This window comes from Phycodurus eques, unplaced genomic scaffold, assembly GCF_024500275.1.
Source record: "Phycodurus eques isolate BA_2022a unplaced genomic scaffold, UOR_Pequ_1.1 contig_25, whole genome shotgun sequence".
Classification (NCBI taxonomy): Eukaryota; Metazoa; Chordata; class Actinopteri; order Syngnathiformes; family Syngnathidae; genus Phycodurus; species Phycodurus eques.
The window spans coordinates 520,995-539,050 of NW_026904022.1; the positions used below are offsets into that span (position 1 = coordinate 520,995).

At 45.5% G+C, this 18,056-nt stretch overlaps 1 protein-coding gene across 3 annotated transcripts in view; it reads left to right on the plus strand.

The window, feature by feature from the left end:
- Nucleotides 1-18,056, plus strand: part of LOC133398187 (gastrula zinc finger protein XlCGF57.1-like) — a 41,900-nt gene that overhangs the window by 8,910 nt on the left and 14,934 nt on the right. The window contains exon 2 of one of the 3 annotated variants that reach the window (XM_061669776.1): nucleotides 6,588-11,262. The exons of 1 other annotated variant lie outside the window; for it this stretch is intronic. In XM_061669776.1, the coding sequence (XP_061525760.1) occupies nucleotides 6,588-7,657 (1,070 nt within the window). In that variant the 3' untranslated portion in view covers nucleotides 7,658-11,262. Of the gene's footprint in view, nucleotides 1-6,587; nucleotides 11,263-16,989; nucleotides 17,079-18,056 lie in introns of those variants that run through there. One more of the 3 variants, XM_061669774.1, reaches the window with a different exon arrangement.

The window sequence follows — 18,056 nt, forward strand, 5'->3', positions numbered from 1 at the left end:
CCTCCAACCGACTGAAGGTGGGGCCTTTTTCACGGGAAAAATTGGTGTGTTACATGGTGAATCTGGACACGCCACTATAACTCCTGCTTTAATTAGTGCTTCAATTACCGGTTTGATTCCTTCATGTGCATCCGGTTTTAATGGATATTGACGAATCCCTGGCCTATATTCCGTTTTTGGTCTAATTTGTACTGGTAAAGCCCCTTTAATAAGGCCTACATCGAATGGTCCTGCGGACCATAACTTTTGTGGAACTGTTTTCAACATCTCTTCATCAATTTCAGTGAGAATCATCTGGTCTAATCATACAGGATGCATGTGTCTCCCTTCATCACCCTGCATTGTCCAAAATATTGCCTTCCTGATTAGACCAGTTGATGCACTGTATTCGAGGTCGTTTTCTATTTGTTGCCAATCATCTGCCTCTTGTCCTTGTTTTACTAATGTTCCCACACATTTCCACTGTGACTCATAATCTTTGCACATTGAAATATGTGGGACACTTGTATTTTTATACAGTTCCTTTAATTTGTCTGATAAAATAATTCCTGCCGCGACTTTTGCTTTATTGTCTGAGTACAGATAATCCACAGTAATGTTATCATGTGTCGCATGTCGTAACTTGTTTTCATATACTGAGTCTGGACCCGATGTGTTTTTGTACCACAGTGTTATATGCAGCTCATCACTGTTTTTTTTATCTTCTATTTGTGTGATAAGCTGCAAGGCTGCAGACATCAGAGTCTCTCCCATGTTTAACGGTGGTTTGTCAGGGATATCGATTGTGTAATAGAATGTATTCTGTCTGCTTTCCAGTGTCATATAGAGATCTTCTCTTTTTAATTCATGTTTTCGTTTCACTAAAATATTTCCATTTGATGATGGAATGAGTACAAGTCCTAGTTGGAATAAGCCATCTCTTCCCAACAAATTCACAGGGCACTCCGGGACTTCGAAAATTGGCATTCTACATGTTTTCCCCTGTGGGTCTCTAATCCACACAGGCTCAAGTTCCATGGCAAAAGTAATTTGTCCATTTGCTGATCTAACTATTGCTTTATGTCCCGATAGTTTGGAACCTGGAATCTTTTCCCGACATGCAGTTCTACATGCTCCTGTGTCGCAAAGAAAGTTCATTTCTTTCCCATTTACTGATAAGATTATTTCAGGTTTCTCAGTATCCAAACTTAGAATGTCCTGTAAATTGAAATCCACTTCGTCATTTTCCATAATGTTTACAGAAGCGGATTTGTTGTGTTGGGAAGCAGGCTGGCTTAGTCATGCGGTTGTTTGACCGTCTTCTTTGTTATCTTTCTTCGGGCAGTTACGTGCGATGTGGCCTTTATTTCCACAGCACCAACAGATGTTATTATCATAATATTTTCGACCATATCTTACCATCCCACGGCCTCTGCCGCGTCCTCTAAAATTATCTCTCTTTTTGCCTTGATAGTAAATTTCTGCTCCTCCGTTGAGGAAGACATCTACATTATTATTATTTTTTTTCTTCTGTCTTAACACTCTTTCTGCATGGAGGGCATGATTAACATATTCCTCCAGAGAGCCAGTTGCTAGGTTTATCCAATGTTTATCGACCCATTTGTTAATGTGCTCTCTCGAGTTCGCATGTAAAACATTTTTCAACTGTTGTTGATAAGGGCCCTGAGGATTTGCATCCTCAGTCAATCCGCTGTTTGCTTTAAAACAAGCGGTCATTCTAACCCTGTATTCTTCAAATAGTTCATCGTCTTTTTGTTTTATCCTTGCAATTTCCGTGTAATTCGCCCTTTTGCGGAACCTGGTTGTGGTTCTTTCTATCAAGGCTCTAACTCGATGGTGTAATTCTCTGTCATCATGTGGCATTATAACACCATGATGTTTTGGATCCCAATCTCCACGGCAAAGATGCCAATCAGGCCCCATTGCAGTCATCCAAATTTGTTGTGTTTCTGCACCGTTTAAATGGTAGGAATGTCTAAGATTTTCCATGTCCTCAACAAACTGGACAATGTCTACTTTGTAGGATATGAGGCCGGCTACGGCCTTTTTCACATCCTCATTAGTCCAAGTTCTATAGACCAAAATAGTCTCTTTGCGATCCTCTTGTACATTTGGATTTGCCACCTCAATCATCGGATATAAATCCATGTCCCCCTCGTTTGAGGTTGTATTTGCCATTTTGGGAACGGGAGAAAATGTTTCCCCCATATTTTTAGACCAATGCATTTGTACTCCTCCTGATCGTAAAACTCGATGAGTTTCTGATTCACAAGTTGGAGGATGCTCATGAGGTGGCAAAACCGGGTACAAGGGCGCTGATGCTTGTGTCTCATCATTTTTTTCACTTCGTTTTTCAACTATCTTTGTTTTAACATTTCTTATCTTTAGTCCTGTCTCGTCATCTTCCTGTCTTTGGAACAATATATTTTTATCCTTTTCTGTTTGTTCTTTTAGTTCATCTGTTAAGTTTTTCTTTTTCTCTTCTTCCTTTTCTCTTTTAGACGCCATATTTAGCCAAAAAAGTAAGTCGTCAAATCCATCTTTTCCCATTTGTGATATATTATTATTGTGCCGTTCCTTTATTTTGTTTCGAAGTTGAACTAATTTTCTCGAATTCAGCTGGCCAGCGAAACTGTATTTGGTTATCCACGTGTTTAAATGTTTTATTTTGGAAGGGTTTTGTAGTTGTACATATTTCCAATCTTTACACGTCAGGCTTTCTGTTGGATTCGTTTTACTGTTATTGTTTCCCATTTTTGTGAATTTGGAAGTCAGTTTATTTGCACCTAGAGTGACCTAATACTGACTTTATTCAAAATATGACTGGGTGACAATGAATGTCTGAGTTCTGGTAAACCTCAACCTTCTACCCCGAATGGGGCGGAGGTTTCTTGCCTTTGCTTCCAAACTCAGTTGTCACTTACAATCCAGTCTCTTACATCCAAACTTTTACACACACACACACGATATTAGTAACGTTTTAACAAACACACGAAAACATGGAAACACGGAAACACGAAGGCACGGAATTTTAAGTACGTCTAGGACTCCGCCGTCCTTTATTTTTTTTATTATTTTTTTTTATTTTAACACGGAATTTCAGCACGTATAGGACTCCGCCGTCCATGCGGAATTTGTCGGACTCCGCCGTCCATCAGTTACTTGCCAGTGACTAGTATTACACAAGGTTTATTTCGCCGCAGACTTCTTTGTCGCGCGATACATTCATTCAAAAAAATTTTTAAAAATTTAACTCACCAGTCGTCTTCAATCCTGTGGATTGTCGTCAACCTTCAGATCCCAGTTGAGAAGAACGAAGACCAGTCCCGGAAAGGGTCTCAATTGCCGTGGCCACGGTCTCTTAACTGGGTGTCGGCTCCACAACTGGAATCCTCGGGTGTGTTGACATCCGGCTCGAAGGACCAATTTAATGTTGGATTTATCTCACCAAACATTATTATGAATAAACACAAAAGGAATGAAGACGTTGGTCATTTTACTCATGAGGAGGGCGCATGGGAGATTGTTCAGGTTACAGCCTCTCAACACGCTCTAAACAATCTCCCCCGTCGCTCCTACATTTATTTGAAAATAGGAGAGTTCTACAAGACATAATATTCTAAGCATTAAGACACAACACAAAACATAGGACCAGCCGACACCTGTCCCGTCCCCGACCACATCCGATCACGTCCTTGGTCAAGGCGCCCTTCCATCAAATGTTGCTGAGTCATCTTCTTGAAGGCGAGACATCTTTCTATCTAAATATTGTCCATAATACTAATGCAAGCTACTAATGCAAAATACTAATGCAAGCTAAGCAAATAAATGATAACTACTAAGATATATCTAACAGCCTGCCAGTCTCTTGACCCATAGAAATGTTAATCATTCAATTGTGGATTGGAAAATGCTCAGACAGCGAAAGGTCGCCATACATGACATGTGTTTGCATATTATAAGGCTCACATCCATTTGTAATTTGTATTCAATAGTAGGCCTCCTACAAAAGGTAAAAACTCTCACCAAAAGTAATGGAGGCATCAAGTATTTAAGAATGAGATGCACGTTATTAGCTCATGTACAACCCCAATTCCAATGAAGTTGGGACGTTGTGTTAAACATAAATAAAAACAGAATACAATCATTTGCAAATCATGTTCAACCTATATTTAATTGAATACACTCCAAAGACAAGATATTTCATGTTCAAACTGATAAACGTCATTGTTTTTAGCAAATAATCATGAACTTCGAATTTTATGGCTGCAACACGTTCCAAAAAAGCTGGCACAGGCTCATGTTTACCACTGTGTTACGTCACCTTTTCTTTTCACAACATTCAATAAACGTTTGGGAACTGAGGGCACTAATTGTTGAAGCTTTGTAGGTGGAATTCTTTCCCATTCTTGCTTGATGTACAGCTTCAGTTGTTCAACAGTCCGGGGTCTCTGTTGAGGTATTTTACGTTTCATAATGCGCCACACATTTTCAATGGAAGAACGGTCTGGACTGCAGGCAGGGCAGTCTAGTACCCGTACTCTTTTACGACGAAGCCACGCTGTTGTAACACGTGCAGAATGTGGTTTGGCATTGTCTTGCTGAAATAAGCAAGGGCGTCCACGAAAAAGACGTTGCTTGGATGGCAGCATATGTTTCTCCAAAACCTGTATGTACCTTTCAGCATGAATGGTGCCTTCACATATGTGTAAGTCACCCATGCCATTGGCACTAACACAACCCCATACCATCACAGATGCTGGCTTTTGAACTTTGCGTCCATAACAGTCCGGATGATTATTTTCCTTTTTGGCCCGGAGGACACGACGTCCACAATTTCCAAAAAGAATTTGAAATGTGGACTCGTCGGACCACAGAACACTTTTCCACTTTGCATCAGTCCATCTCAGATCGGCTCGGGCCCAGAGAAGCTGGCGGCGTTTCTGGGTGTTGTTGATAAATGGATTTTGCTTTGCATAATAGAGTTTCAATTTGCACCTCCGGATGTAGCGCCGAACTGTATTTACTGACATTGGTTTTCTGAAGTGTTCTTGAGCCCATGTGGTGATATCCTTTACACATTGATGTTGGTTTTTGATGCAGCGCCGCCTGAGGGATCGAAGGTCACGGCCATTCAATGTTGGTTTTCGGTCTCGCCGCTTACGTGCAGTGATTTCTCCAGATTCTCTGAACCTTTTGATGATGATATGGATCGTAGATGATGAAATCCCTCAATTCCTCGAAATTGTACGTTGAGGAACATTGTCCTTCAACTGTTCGACGATTTTCTCCCGCAATTGTTCACAAAGAGGTGAACCTCGCCCCATCTTGGCTTGTGAATGACTGAGCAATTCAGGGAAGCTCCTTTTCTACCCAATCATGGCCCCCACCTGTTGCCAATGAGCCTGTTCACCTGTGGGATGTTCCAAACACGTGTTTGGTGAGCATTCCTCAACTTTTCTCAGTCTTTTCTCTCGTAAGGCAAACCTAAGATCTCACACAAGAACACACGCTGGTGAAAAACCCTTTGAATGCTCTTTTTGTGCTCAAAGGTTCTCTGATAAGGGAACCCTAAAAACACATAAGAACGCACACTGGAGAGAAGCCTTTTGCCTGCTCAGTTTGTGGTCAAAGATTTTCTCTGAAGGGAAGCTTACAAAGACACACAAGAGCACGTATAGTTGTGCTAAAAAATATCGGCACCCCTGGGGCGACATTTCAAGCCATGAGTGTATAAAAAGACATGCTTTTGACATACCGTCACATCGAGCCACTGGCCACTATTTTGACTCCAAAAAAAAAAAAACTCCCGGGCTGACCCAGACGTCGTCACATGGAGTGTACAGTGTTGCGCCGGACCGGTGATGGAGGCGGCCGGCCACTCCGCGAGTTTGCAACGCCGGTGTCTCCAAAGCAAGATGGAACAATGCTACAACCCCAATTCCAATGAAGTTGGGACGTTGTGTTAAACTTAAATAAAAACAGAATACAATGATTTGCAAATCATGTTCAACCTATATTTCATTGAATACACTACAAAGACGAGATATTTCATGTTCAAACTGATAAACTTTGTTTTTGCAAATAATCATTAAGTTAGAATTTTATCAATGCAACACGCTCCAAAAAAGCTGGTACAGGTGGCAAAAAACGGCTGAGAAAGTTGAGGTTTTTAAGCCACATTGCATCGTCAAATAAAGCAAGCCATTTTCAACACTTGAAAAAATATGGAATTTAGCAAATTTGGACAGGATGTTTCGCCACAGTGCCAGCGATACGATCCAATAAGTCTACTAATTGCACAAATAATTGGTGACGAGTCGACTGTCAAAATAATCGGTTGTGGCAGCCCTAGTATTTTTACATTTGTTATTATTCAAGTAATTAATGGAATGATCGATAGAATTCTAAAATTATTCAAAGGTGACAGCCGGCTCTAATTATTTCTCATAAATCTTAACTCACCTGACTTTCCTAATAACCTTAAATGTAAATATAAACAATACTACAGAACATTAAAATCACATCATGAGAATTGAGTTTAGCAAACCCCGGGTTTGACTTATTTATTTTTTGTCGTCTTTCAGGCGTCATTGACGATCTTCGTCCTGAGTGGCAGGAGCCGGAGCCCCCTCACATGAAAGAGAAAGATGAAGGGTCCTCCCAAATTAAAGAGGAAGAGGAGGACAAAGAGGTCCATCACATGAAATGCAAAGAGGAGCCGCAGTCTCCCGACATGAAAAAAGAGGTGGATGAGAACCGCTGCATCAAGGAGGAGGAGGAGGAGGAGGAGGAGGAGGATATCACCAAGTTGCCATCGACTTGTGTCCCTTTGAAGAGTGAAGATGAAGATGAAAGTCAAAGTGAGGAGAGCAGAGGGGCAGAGCCTCCACGCAGCAGTTCCAGTTCAATTCAACGCATGAGAACAGAAGGTGATGGAGACCACTATGGAGGATCACAAACAGACGGCCTTTTAGCTCCACTATCAGGTAGTGACGACCTAACGTCACACTCTCCTCACACTGATGTTGATGAGGATGATGAAGAGTCCATATTTGATGGTGATGTGACATGTTGTACTGACAGCAAACAATGGAAATGTTCTCAATGTGGGAAAAGTTTGGCTTCTGAGAGCCGTTTGAAACAACACTTGAGAATACACAAGGGAGAGAAACCTTTCGGCTGCTCAGTTTGTGGCCGAAGATTCTCTAAAAAGGGAAACCTATTAAGACACACAAAAACACACACTGGTGCGAAACCGTTTACCTGCTCAGTTTGTCATCGAAGATTCATTGATAAGGGAGATTTAAGACGACACACAAGGACACACACTGGAGAAAAACCTTTTTCTTGCTCAGTTTGTGGTCAAAGATTCTCTCGTAAGGCAAACTTAAGATCTCACACAAGAACGCACACTGGTGAAAAACCCTTTGAATGCTCTTTTTGTGCTCAAAGATTCTCTGATAAGGGAACCCTAAAAACACACACAAGAACGCACACTGGAGAGAAGCCTTTTGCCTGCTCAGTTTGTGGTCAAAGATTTTCTCTGAAGGGAAGCTTACAAAGACACACAAGAACGCACACTGGAGAGAAGCTTCTCTCCTTTTTATCACCCACAACCTATCTCTTGGCAATCATTTCCTCAAATTCAACTTAGAATTACACGGATAGGGATGAGTACCAAAATCTGTGCTTTTTTTGGGGGAGTAGCGATTCTTGTCAAATCAATTGCTACTATAATTAGGTACCACAGCACGCCCTTTGCAGCGGGAGTGGAAGAGTTAGCCAATTTCCATGACGCACAAGAGTATAATGATATCCTCGCGACAAACAACCATGTGGATCGAATGTGCTCAAAAATATGGTGGAAAGGTGGAGGGGTCCTGCTTGAAAAGGATGGGAAAAGTTACATCTCCGCCACAAGTAACGGAGTGGTGGAGTTGTGCTCGTGGGTCAGGCACATACCACAATCCAAAGCCGGCCGGTGTGTCATCAGTCACGGAGAGCTAGCAAGGTGGCAGCAAACTGGGGTCCAAGCGGGAGCGGTTCGTGGGACACACCAGAAATCTGACGAGCCACACATCGCGTAGGGTCGCCGCTGGCCACACAAGCGTCCCACACAGGTAAACCCTACCGATGTAGTTAGCTTTTAGCTTTTTAGCTAACGGGTGACCATGCCGTAAGCAGCACAAAGCTAAAGGCAGTTAAACTACCGTATTTTCACGACCATAATGCGACCATAATTCACAATATGCGGACCCATTTCAACATTAAAAAACCAAAACTTATTTTCATTTTTCCCGGAATTTAAAGTTATGTGATGCAATGAGCCGACCATGACTGGTGTTCTGAAAATGTATTCAAAATGACTCGAAATGTAGAACCGTTTATTTTCTTCCTTTTTGGCACGATTTTCTGTTTTGTATTCCTGTAGCAAATGACAAAGCATTTGGGCAGGGCTCTCCACTGGTGCGACCAACAGAAAAGCACCAGCACATGATTTGGTTGCACCATTTTTTTGAGGAGGTCCAGCATGACCATGGGAAAGTAAAGCTTGACAGTGACTCGAGATATGATATTTGCAAAATATTTGATCATGAACAGGATGTTTATCCGCAAACAAGCAGTGGCAGACAAAACAGAAGAAGAAGAAGAATCATCTTTTATTGTCATGAACATGCATGCATGCACACGTGAACACACACACACACGTTAGTGGAACACACTGGAGCAGGGGGCAGCCGAAGCGCCCGGAGATCATTTTTGGGGTGTCAGTGTCTTGCTCAAGGACACCACAGCCGTGAGTCCGGGGGATGTTGGCGGATGATCCAGTCGGGGTCTTGAACCTAGGTCCACCACGGTGGCAAGCGATGATATTATATGTACCACCACCAGATAAAAATACCACTTATGATTATTCACACTATTTTTCAAATTAATTTACCTATTTGAAATCATAGTCCCAAACAGAACATGGCTAAATGATTACGACTACAATTATTGCACATTATTTTAATGATAGTTTGTTTTCCTATACAATCCTCTTTCAAGGAGTCCAGGCTTGTTAACTTTGCATATATTGTATAAGGGGTCTTCAAAGACCCCTTATGAAGAAGACAAATTATGGACTCAGGTTTCCCTTGCCCGGACGCGGGTCACCGGGGCCCCCCTCTGGAGCCATGCCTGGCGGTGGGGCTCGAAGGCGAGTGCCCGGCGGCCGGGCCTGCACCATTGGGGCCCGGCCGGGCACAGCCCGAAAGGGTCACGTAGGTCCCCCTTCCCATGGGCTCACCACCTGTGGGAGGGGCCATAGGGGTCGGGCGCAATGCGAGCTTGGCGGTGGCCGAAGGCGGGGACCTTGGCGATCCGATCCCCGGCTGCAGAAGCTGACTCTCGGGACGTGGAATGTCACCTCTCAGGCAGGGAAGGAGCCCGAGCTGGTGTGTGAGTTCGAGAAGTTCCGACTAGATATAGTCGGACTCGCCTCCACGTACAGCTTGGGCTCTGGTACCAGTCCTCTCGAGAGGGGTTGGACTCTCTTCCACTCTGGAGTTGCCCACGGTGAGAGGCGCCGAGCAGGTGTGGCTATACTTATTTCCCCCCCCCGGCTCGGCGCCTGTACGTTGGGGTTCACCCCGGTGGACGAGAGGGTAGCCTCCCTCCTCCTTCGGGTGGGGGCACGGGTCCTGACTGTTGTTTGTGCCTATGCACCAAACAGCAGTTCAGAGTACCCACCCTTTTTGGAGTCCTTGGAGTGGGTGCTGGAGAGCGCTCCCGCTAGGGACTCTATTGTTCTGCCGGGGGACTTCAATACTCACAGTGAGACCTAAAAGGGCGTGATTGGGAGGAACGGCCCCCCCGATCAGAACCCGAGCGGTGTTCTGTTATTGGACTTCTGTGCTCGTCACGGCTTGTCCATAACGAACACCATGTTCAAGCATAAGGGTGTCCACACGTGCACTTGGCACCAGGACACCCTAGGTCGCAGTTCGATGATCGACTTTGCGGTCGTGTCATCGGACTTGCGGCCGCATGTCTTGGACGCTCGGGTGAAGAGAGGGGCGGAGCGGTCAACTGATCACCACCTGGTGGTGAGTTGGCTCCGATAGTGAGGGAAGATGCCGGTCCGATGTGGCGGGCCCAAACGTATTGTGAGGGTCTGCTGGGAACGTCTGGCGGAATCCCCTGTCAGAAGGAGTTTCAACTCCCACCTCCGAAAGAACTTTGCTCATGTTCCGGGGGAGGCGGGGGACATCGAGTCCGAGTGGACCATGTTCTGCGTCTCCATTGCTGAGGCGGCCGACCGGAGCTGTGCCCGTAACGTGGTTGGTGCCTGTCGTGGCGGCAATCCCCGAACCCGTTGGTGGACACCAATGGTGAGGGATGCCGTCAAACTGAAGAAGGAGTCCTATCGGGCCTTTTTTTTTTTTTTTTTTTTTAAAAAGCTTCTCGGTGGCAGGGCCCCGGTGGTGTCAGGGTGGATGAGAGTCGCCCGGAGTTCCTCAAGGCTCTGGATGTTGTAGGGCTGTCCTGGTTGACACGCCTCTGCAACATTGCGTGGACATCGGGGACAGTCCCTCTGGATTAGCAGACTGGGGTGGTGGGTGTGTTCCAACTACAGGGGATCACACTCCTCAGCCTCCCTGGTAAGGTCTAGTGTGGTTTTCGTCCTGGCCGTGTAACAGTGGACCAGCTCTACACTCTTACCAGGGTCCTCGAGGGTGCGTGGGAGTTCGCCCAACCAGTCTACATGTGTTTTGTGGACTTGGAGAAGGCGTTCGACCATGTCCCTCGGGGTGTCCTGTGGGGGGTGCTTCGGGAGTATGGGGTACCGAACCCCCTGATAAGGGGTGTTCGGTCCCTGTACGACCGGAGTCAGAGTTTGGTCCGCATATCCGGCAGTAAGTCGTACTCGTTTCCGGTGAGGGTTGGACTTCGCCAAGGCTGCCCTTTGTCACCGATTCTGTTCATAACTTTTATGGACAGAATTCCTAGGCTCAGCCGAGGCGTAGAGGGGGTCCGGTTTGGTGGCCTCAGTATTGCATCTCTGCTTTTTGCAGATGATGTGGTTCTGTTGGCTTCATCAAGCCGTGACCTCCAACTCTCACTGGAGCAGTTCGCAGTTGAGTGTGAAGCGGTTGGGATGAGAATCAGCACCTCCAAATCTGAGACCGTGGTCCTCAGTCGGAAAAGGGTGGCGTGCAGGGATGAGATCATGCCCCAAGTGGAGGAGTTCAAGTATCTTGGGGTCTTGTTCACGAGTGAGGGAAGAATGGAACGGGAGATCGACAGGCGGATCGGTGCGGCATCTGCAGTGATGCGGACTTTGTATCGGATCGTTGTGGTAAAGAAGGAGCTAAGCCGAAAGGCGAAGCTCTCGATTTACCGGTCGATCTACGTTCCTACCCTCACCTATGGTCACGAGCTGCGGGTCGTGACCGAAAGAACGAGATCCCGGATACGAGCGGCCGAAATGAGTTTCCTCCGCAGGGTGTCCGGGCTCTCCCTTAGAGATAGGGTGAGAAGCTCGGTTATCCGGGAGGATCTCAGATTCGAGCCGTTACTCCTTCACATCGAAAGGAGCCAGATGAGGTGGCTGGGGCATCTGATTCGGATGCCTCCCGGACGCCTCCCCGGTGAGGTGTTCCGGGCACGTCCCACCGGGAGGAGATCCCGGGGACGACCCGGGACACGCTGGAGAAACTACGTCTCTCTGCTGGCCTGGGAACGCCTCGGGATCCCCCCGGAAGAGCTGGATGAAGTGGCTGGGGAAAGGGAAGTCTGGGCATCTGTTGGATATATTGTAGAAGTTATCATTTATTTGCTTAGCTTGCATTAGTATTATGGACAATTTTTAGAAAGAAAGATGTCTCGCCTTCAAGAAGACGACTCAGCAGGAATCATCAGAGAGAAGGACGTGGCCGGGACGTGGCAGGTGTTGGTGCCATGTTTTCACCTTGAAACCTTCCCCTTAGTGTGTTGTGTCTTGTAGCTTAGTACGTTATGTCTTGTAAACTTAGAAACCTCCCTATTTTCCAATAAATGCAGGAGCGACGGGAGAGATTGTTTAGAGAGGCTGACATTTTTTTTTGTAACCTTGGCCAGATCTGTGCCTTGCCTCAGTTCTGTCTCTGAGACCTTCAAGCAGTTCCTTTGACCTCATGATGCTCATTTGCTCTGACATGCACTGTGAGCTTGTATAGACAGGTGTGTGGCTTTCCTATTCAAGTCCAATCAGTATAAGCAAACAGCTGGACTCCAATGAAGGTGTAAAACCATCTCAAGGATTTTCAGAAGACATGGACAGCACCAGAGTTAAATTTATGAGTGTCAAAGCAAAGGGTTTGAATACTTATGACTGTGATATTTCAGTTTTTCTTTTTTCATAAATCTGCAAAAATCTCAACAATTCTGTTTTTTTCTGTCTATATCAGAATCAGAATCATCTTTATTTGCCAAGTATGTCCAAAACACAAGGAATTTGTCTCCGGTCGTTGGAGCCGCTCTAGTACAACAAACAGTCAATTTACAGAACACTTTGGGGACATCAAGACATTGACAAAAAACAATTGTGCAAAAAGATGCAGAGTCCTCTAGCACTTAGAGCAGTTCGAATGACTAATATTGCAATAGTCCGGTGCAATGACCATTGTGCAAAGGGCGCTGAGACTTCAAGGAGCGTATGCGGTTTAAAGTGACGAGTAGTGCGATCATCTGGGACAATGTCGGTTGTGCAAATGTTACAGATACTCCTCAATCAGTGTGCAAATGGAGCAGGTGCTACTCTGGCATGAGTGGCCAGTATATGCAAATAGTGCAGCATGGCGAGACAACTGGGGTGTTGTGTGTACATTGAGGGGGGGGAAATGAACTTAAATGGTTTTAGCAAATCGCCGCAATATAAGAGAGTGAAAAATCTAAGGGGGACTGAATACTTTCCGTACCCACTGTATGGATCTATATATGTGTATAGATATGTGTCTGTGTGTGTGTGCATATATATATATATATAGATATATATAGATATATATAGATATATATAGACCACCCCCTTTCGCCTGGGTTCCCCCTTTGGGTCGAAGACTGGCTTAGCCAGGAAGCCCTACCTCTCACCACGAGGTGGCGAAGACACATCAGACCTTTTCATCAGTCTCTTTTACCAATGTTCGTCTGTCCTTTGTTTTGCTTTTTCTTTGCATTGTTCGCCTGTAGATTCCCCTGTTGGATCTCATTAAATTTTCGATAGAAATCCACAACCATTTGTCATTTGTGTGTGTTTGGATTTGACAAAAGAACTCTGGTTATCAAGAACTCTTATGTAATTCCTGTAGCAACCCTCATATTACGAGACATAGAGGTTTTTCGTCACTTTGTCCTGAGGTTTTACCCATCTGTAACGGACACGCCATTAAAGAGGACACCCAGCACCCCCAGTCTCGTGCTGTTCCGCATACCTATCTCAGCTTCCCCGTGGAGTCGGTCTGTAAACACAAAAGACATCTAAAGAAAGTTTGGCCGAAGCATCAAAGCAGAGACACAGACAGCTGGTTTCGAACGCGGACGCTAACTGAATTAACTTCCACCACCAAGCCAGCCTGGAGAGCCTCAACAACAAAGACTTCTCCTTCCTGCTGTGTTCCGTGACGCCTGCACATCTGGGCTGGGACAATGGACGGGACACGAGCGACACCCACAGGTGACGGAAGGCCACTGCAAACCCGAATTAACTCATCACAGTCATCACTGGACTTGAATGTGATCTAATATTTGAATAACTTTAAACAAACGCCACAAGTGACTGTATTTCTGCAAATTTGAATCTCTGATGTCAAATCTGTTGTCAACTGAACCGGATGAAATGCCCCCTAAACTGGAAGTCACGTTACGTTTTTATCCCAACCAATATATGCTACATCGTGGTGCCCTGTGTGAGGCGATACAAAGGTTTTGTCCAACCCAAACACACAAAATTCACTATATTTTGCAAGAAATCCAGGTCGCCTAGAAGCCATCTCGGATGTGGCAGGAAGCAGCCGCAGCCTGTCTTGAGTGTGAGTGTCACTTCGTTACCGTGACAACGCAGAGTCCTGAGCACTTGTGACCGTGAGGAAACTAAGATTAGATCGCTGCTGGTGAAATGATGAACTTTAGCTTGCCGACAGCTTTTTCCTGCTGGTTTGAAGCTTTCATTGTGCGCTGATCTCCGCTGCGAGCGACACGCAATCCTGCGTCACCAAGCAAGTGACTCACCGCCTCCGCCCACGATCGCGATAAAGTGCTCTTGTTCATTTCAAGGCCTCCATTTTCATCGTGATGGGGTTTTAACCAGTTTGGCGATTTACAACGCAACGATAACAACAAAGTGTACTAACAGAAGGCGCTGCATTTCTTTTTCAGAATAATTTTTTTTTTTGCTTTTCCCTCTGCCTAAAGCCCACACCATTGCTAGCCACAAGCAATGAATTCACAAGCCTAAGTATAAGTACATTTAACTTTTACCAAAATAACTCATCCACACCGAGCACGAAACCTTTGGAGATGAAAATCTCGCTCGAACGCTTGCTTGTATGGCGCCGAACTTGGTGTCCCGACTCAAATGGAGCGACCGAGAGGGCGCTCGGGTCGAGCGCAGACCGGAGGCTGAACGGCATAAACGTCTTTGCAAAGAGAGGAAAAGGTACAAGTCTTACGAGGGGTCAGCCCTGACTGAAGTCGAAGCAAAACAATCGCCTCCGTTATGCAGAAGTGAGCGAGATGGAGAAGCAAAGGAAAGCAAAACAGTTCTCTTGGTCCAGCTGCACTCAACTTATTTTTATCCAAAGACAGTTAGTCGTCACAACATAGCTAGGAACAAGTCATACGCACAGCATGGCCGGAAAAACAGCCACTAGTCACAACGGAACAATAAAGCATGTCAAGGTTGCATCAAACTCATAGAAGTCGTATTTGATAGATATAAAGCATACATTTTCCAACTCAGCTTCCCCCCTTTTGACAGTATTAATCACACATAAAGGAAGGAAAATCATTACATACTACCTATCAAAATTCAGAACATTCCAAATGAAACCGTATCATCTGCATTAACAAAACCACTTCAGGTTGAAGAAAATCCTTCATAAATTGGTTGGAAGTCAGTGAACCGATTCGAATTGAGCACGTCCTCGTGGGCAGTGACGTCGCGGAGTGTAGCGAGCTTTTGAATGCCACTGGCTAATATCGCCAGCATTGTCAGGAAAGTATGTGCAACGCGTTTGGTCCGATCACAAACAAATAAATATAAGACCAGACCTTGTCATCGGCGGGGACACCTGTGCCCTAAACTGGACCGTGTCCTTGAAATTGGGCCCGTCCGCGTCGACGGGAACGGGTTGTGGCGGAGACGATGGATGAGCGGTCTGTCAAAGCGATAGGGGCACACTGACCCGACCGATCGAGAACGAGTCCGGTGTAGACGCTGTGTCCGCAAAGCCAGTACGCACCCTCAAAAGGGAACGTGCCCCAGGTGCTGGCATATCAGGAAAACGGGTCGTGTCAAGAAGAGTCGGGGAATTGTTCAGAGAGGAATTCGAGACGAAGGTTGTGCATGGTACAGCCGGAGATGGGCAATAAGGTTTTTCTACCCTCCCGACATACGCATGCTGGCCAAATAGGGTCTTGTTCAGAGCAAAAGTTCACGTGCAGACGATTCTGATTCAACTCGAAATTGTACCACTGGAAGCGCAATCGTTGCATTCATAGCCCGGGAATGTCAATTGAAATCCGATTTTGACTGCATAATGAGCTTGATTTTAGGAATATACGGACTGTGTCGCATCCTATATCGGTTCCTGTGAGGATGCGCGCGTGCCAACAAAGACAGTTCGCGAGCTGTGGTTCGGTGGGTCGATGAACTTAAATGATTGTAACAAATGGGTGCAATATAACAAAGATTGAAGGGGGTCTGAAAACCTTCCGTCGCCACTGTATATCCCAGTAAAGGAATTCAACGGTATCAGATTGATCAGTACACACCCTAGATTTGTTAGCAATACAACTGGCCTTACAGTGGAGAGAAACCAATCAATGCAAAATCTTGTTATTGCCTGTGATAGTTTGTCAGCGCTGTCAAGCATACGAAACGGCAGGTCAGTATCCGGAACGGGCGTACAGTAATGACGGACATTTTTCTATGTGTCTGCGGCCCTGCTCATGATGGTGTGGAGGGAAGCCAGCATTGAGATGCAAATTCCGCAATGAAAAAATGCAGTTCAAGCATATATTAGGAAATATATGCAGACAGGATGGCAGGGGAATTGGGACAATTACAAATGGAATGGCATCAAATAGAGAGGCGTGGGGGTGACGGGAGGATCGTGGGCCTCAACAGCAAAGAAAAAAAAGCTAACTCCTGAGAATAGGCCACAGCGGTCTCAATCGCGTTTCACAAATCCTGCAAGAACCCAACCGGAAACTGCTCACATTGCAACCGGTCAGAAGTTAGATTTCACTGCGAGTCATACAGCAACCGTCTTATCTTATTCAGTCACTATGAGGGCAAAATTCCACAACTTTTGGGGGAGTCGGTGAGTACTACGTACTATGACAATTTCCTGAGAAACGCATTTGGATCAAATTCGTTTGATTTATGTCATGATTGAGGTCGCTGATGGTGTCGTGGTACACTCGCCTGACTTTGGTGCGGGCAGCGTCGGTTCAGTTCCCACCCAGTGACGGTGTGAATGTGAGTGCGAATGGTTCATTCGTTGTCCGTGTCTATATGTGCCCTCCGAATGACTGGCGACCAGTTCAGGACGTCGTCTGCCTCTCCGCCTGGGAGAGGCTCCAGCATCCTGTGACCCTAACCAGGATAGCCGCTGTTGAAAATTGATCGACTGTCCAAGCTCACGTTTCACACTCCTGTCCAGTTGGTGGAAGTAATGCACCGATAAGTAGGTCTGTCAACCGCTAATAAACACAGAAGAAGAAGAAGAAAAAAAAAACCGACGACGAACAAGAAGGTCCATTTTTTTTCGTAACCACACGCACTTCACTACATTTTCCCGAATTTGTACCGAACGTGCTGAATCCTCGTCACAGTAAGTCCGTCGATACTTTGCTGAACGCCAACATAATTTTGTTGAAGTTCCTCGTCTGGTTGCAATCGTTTCGGTAGACGTTGAAGCTTCTCGGCCTAGCTTAGCTTAGCATGCTAACAAAGAGACGCGTTTGCGGTCCAGCGTTCATCTTTCTACCCGCCGACAAGGAGTGTGGACCACAATATCTAACAGTAACACTTAGATGTTGTCAGCTTTGTTTGTCTGAGCTACTGAAATAATAGCCTTAGGACATTTGTGACCGAAACCTTGAGGCTTTGGTAGCAAAAAAAAAAAAAAAAAATCCTGAATGTTAGTCTTATTACTTGAGTTGTGAGGTCTAAAAAGGCCATTTTCAGATTTGTCAATGGCGGCGTCCGCTCGAGCGATCTTATTTTCCGTGTCAAACCGAGAGCTGCTGCTTCGTATATCGATAGATGGGTGGATCGATAAATACATGAGCGCCACTTACTATGCTGGAGTGTCGATCAGAGTACGTCTATACATACTAGGGAGCAACAACAACAAAAAAAGAAACTTTCCTTCTCAATCTTGTTTCCTTCAAGAAACTGAAAGAAGGCTTTGAGGTGAATTTCTTAAGTGAACACTACGTTTTTCCGACGAAGCACTGGAACCCCACTTTTCTTCAACTCCTCTCTAAGCCCCCCTCGACCTTTGACCCTAACACGTTCAACGCTCTTCTCTACGCCACACTCGCGCAAACCTGGACCGTGTTTCCCGATGAAACGCATTGTCCCATTTAGCCCTGCACGTCCTAATCGTCATCTTGTTAGAATTGTCTGGTGTATTTTGTCGAAATGCCGTCCTGTGTGACCTCAATTCCAAAGTTTTGGTTTTGAACGCAAGCTTAGACCTCACCCATCCCAACGGATATTCCGACCATTCTTCTCGTTGAAGTGCTTGTTTTGCAAAATAATCAGCCTTATTCCTTTGCGCCGGAACCCACAGAAACCGGACGCT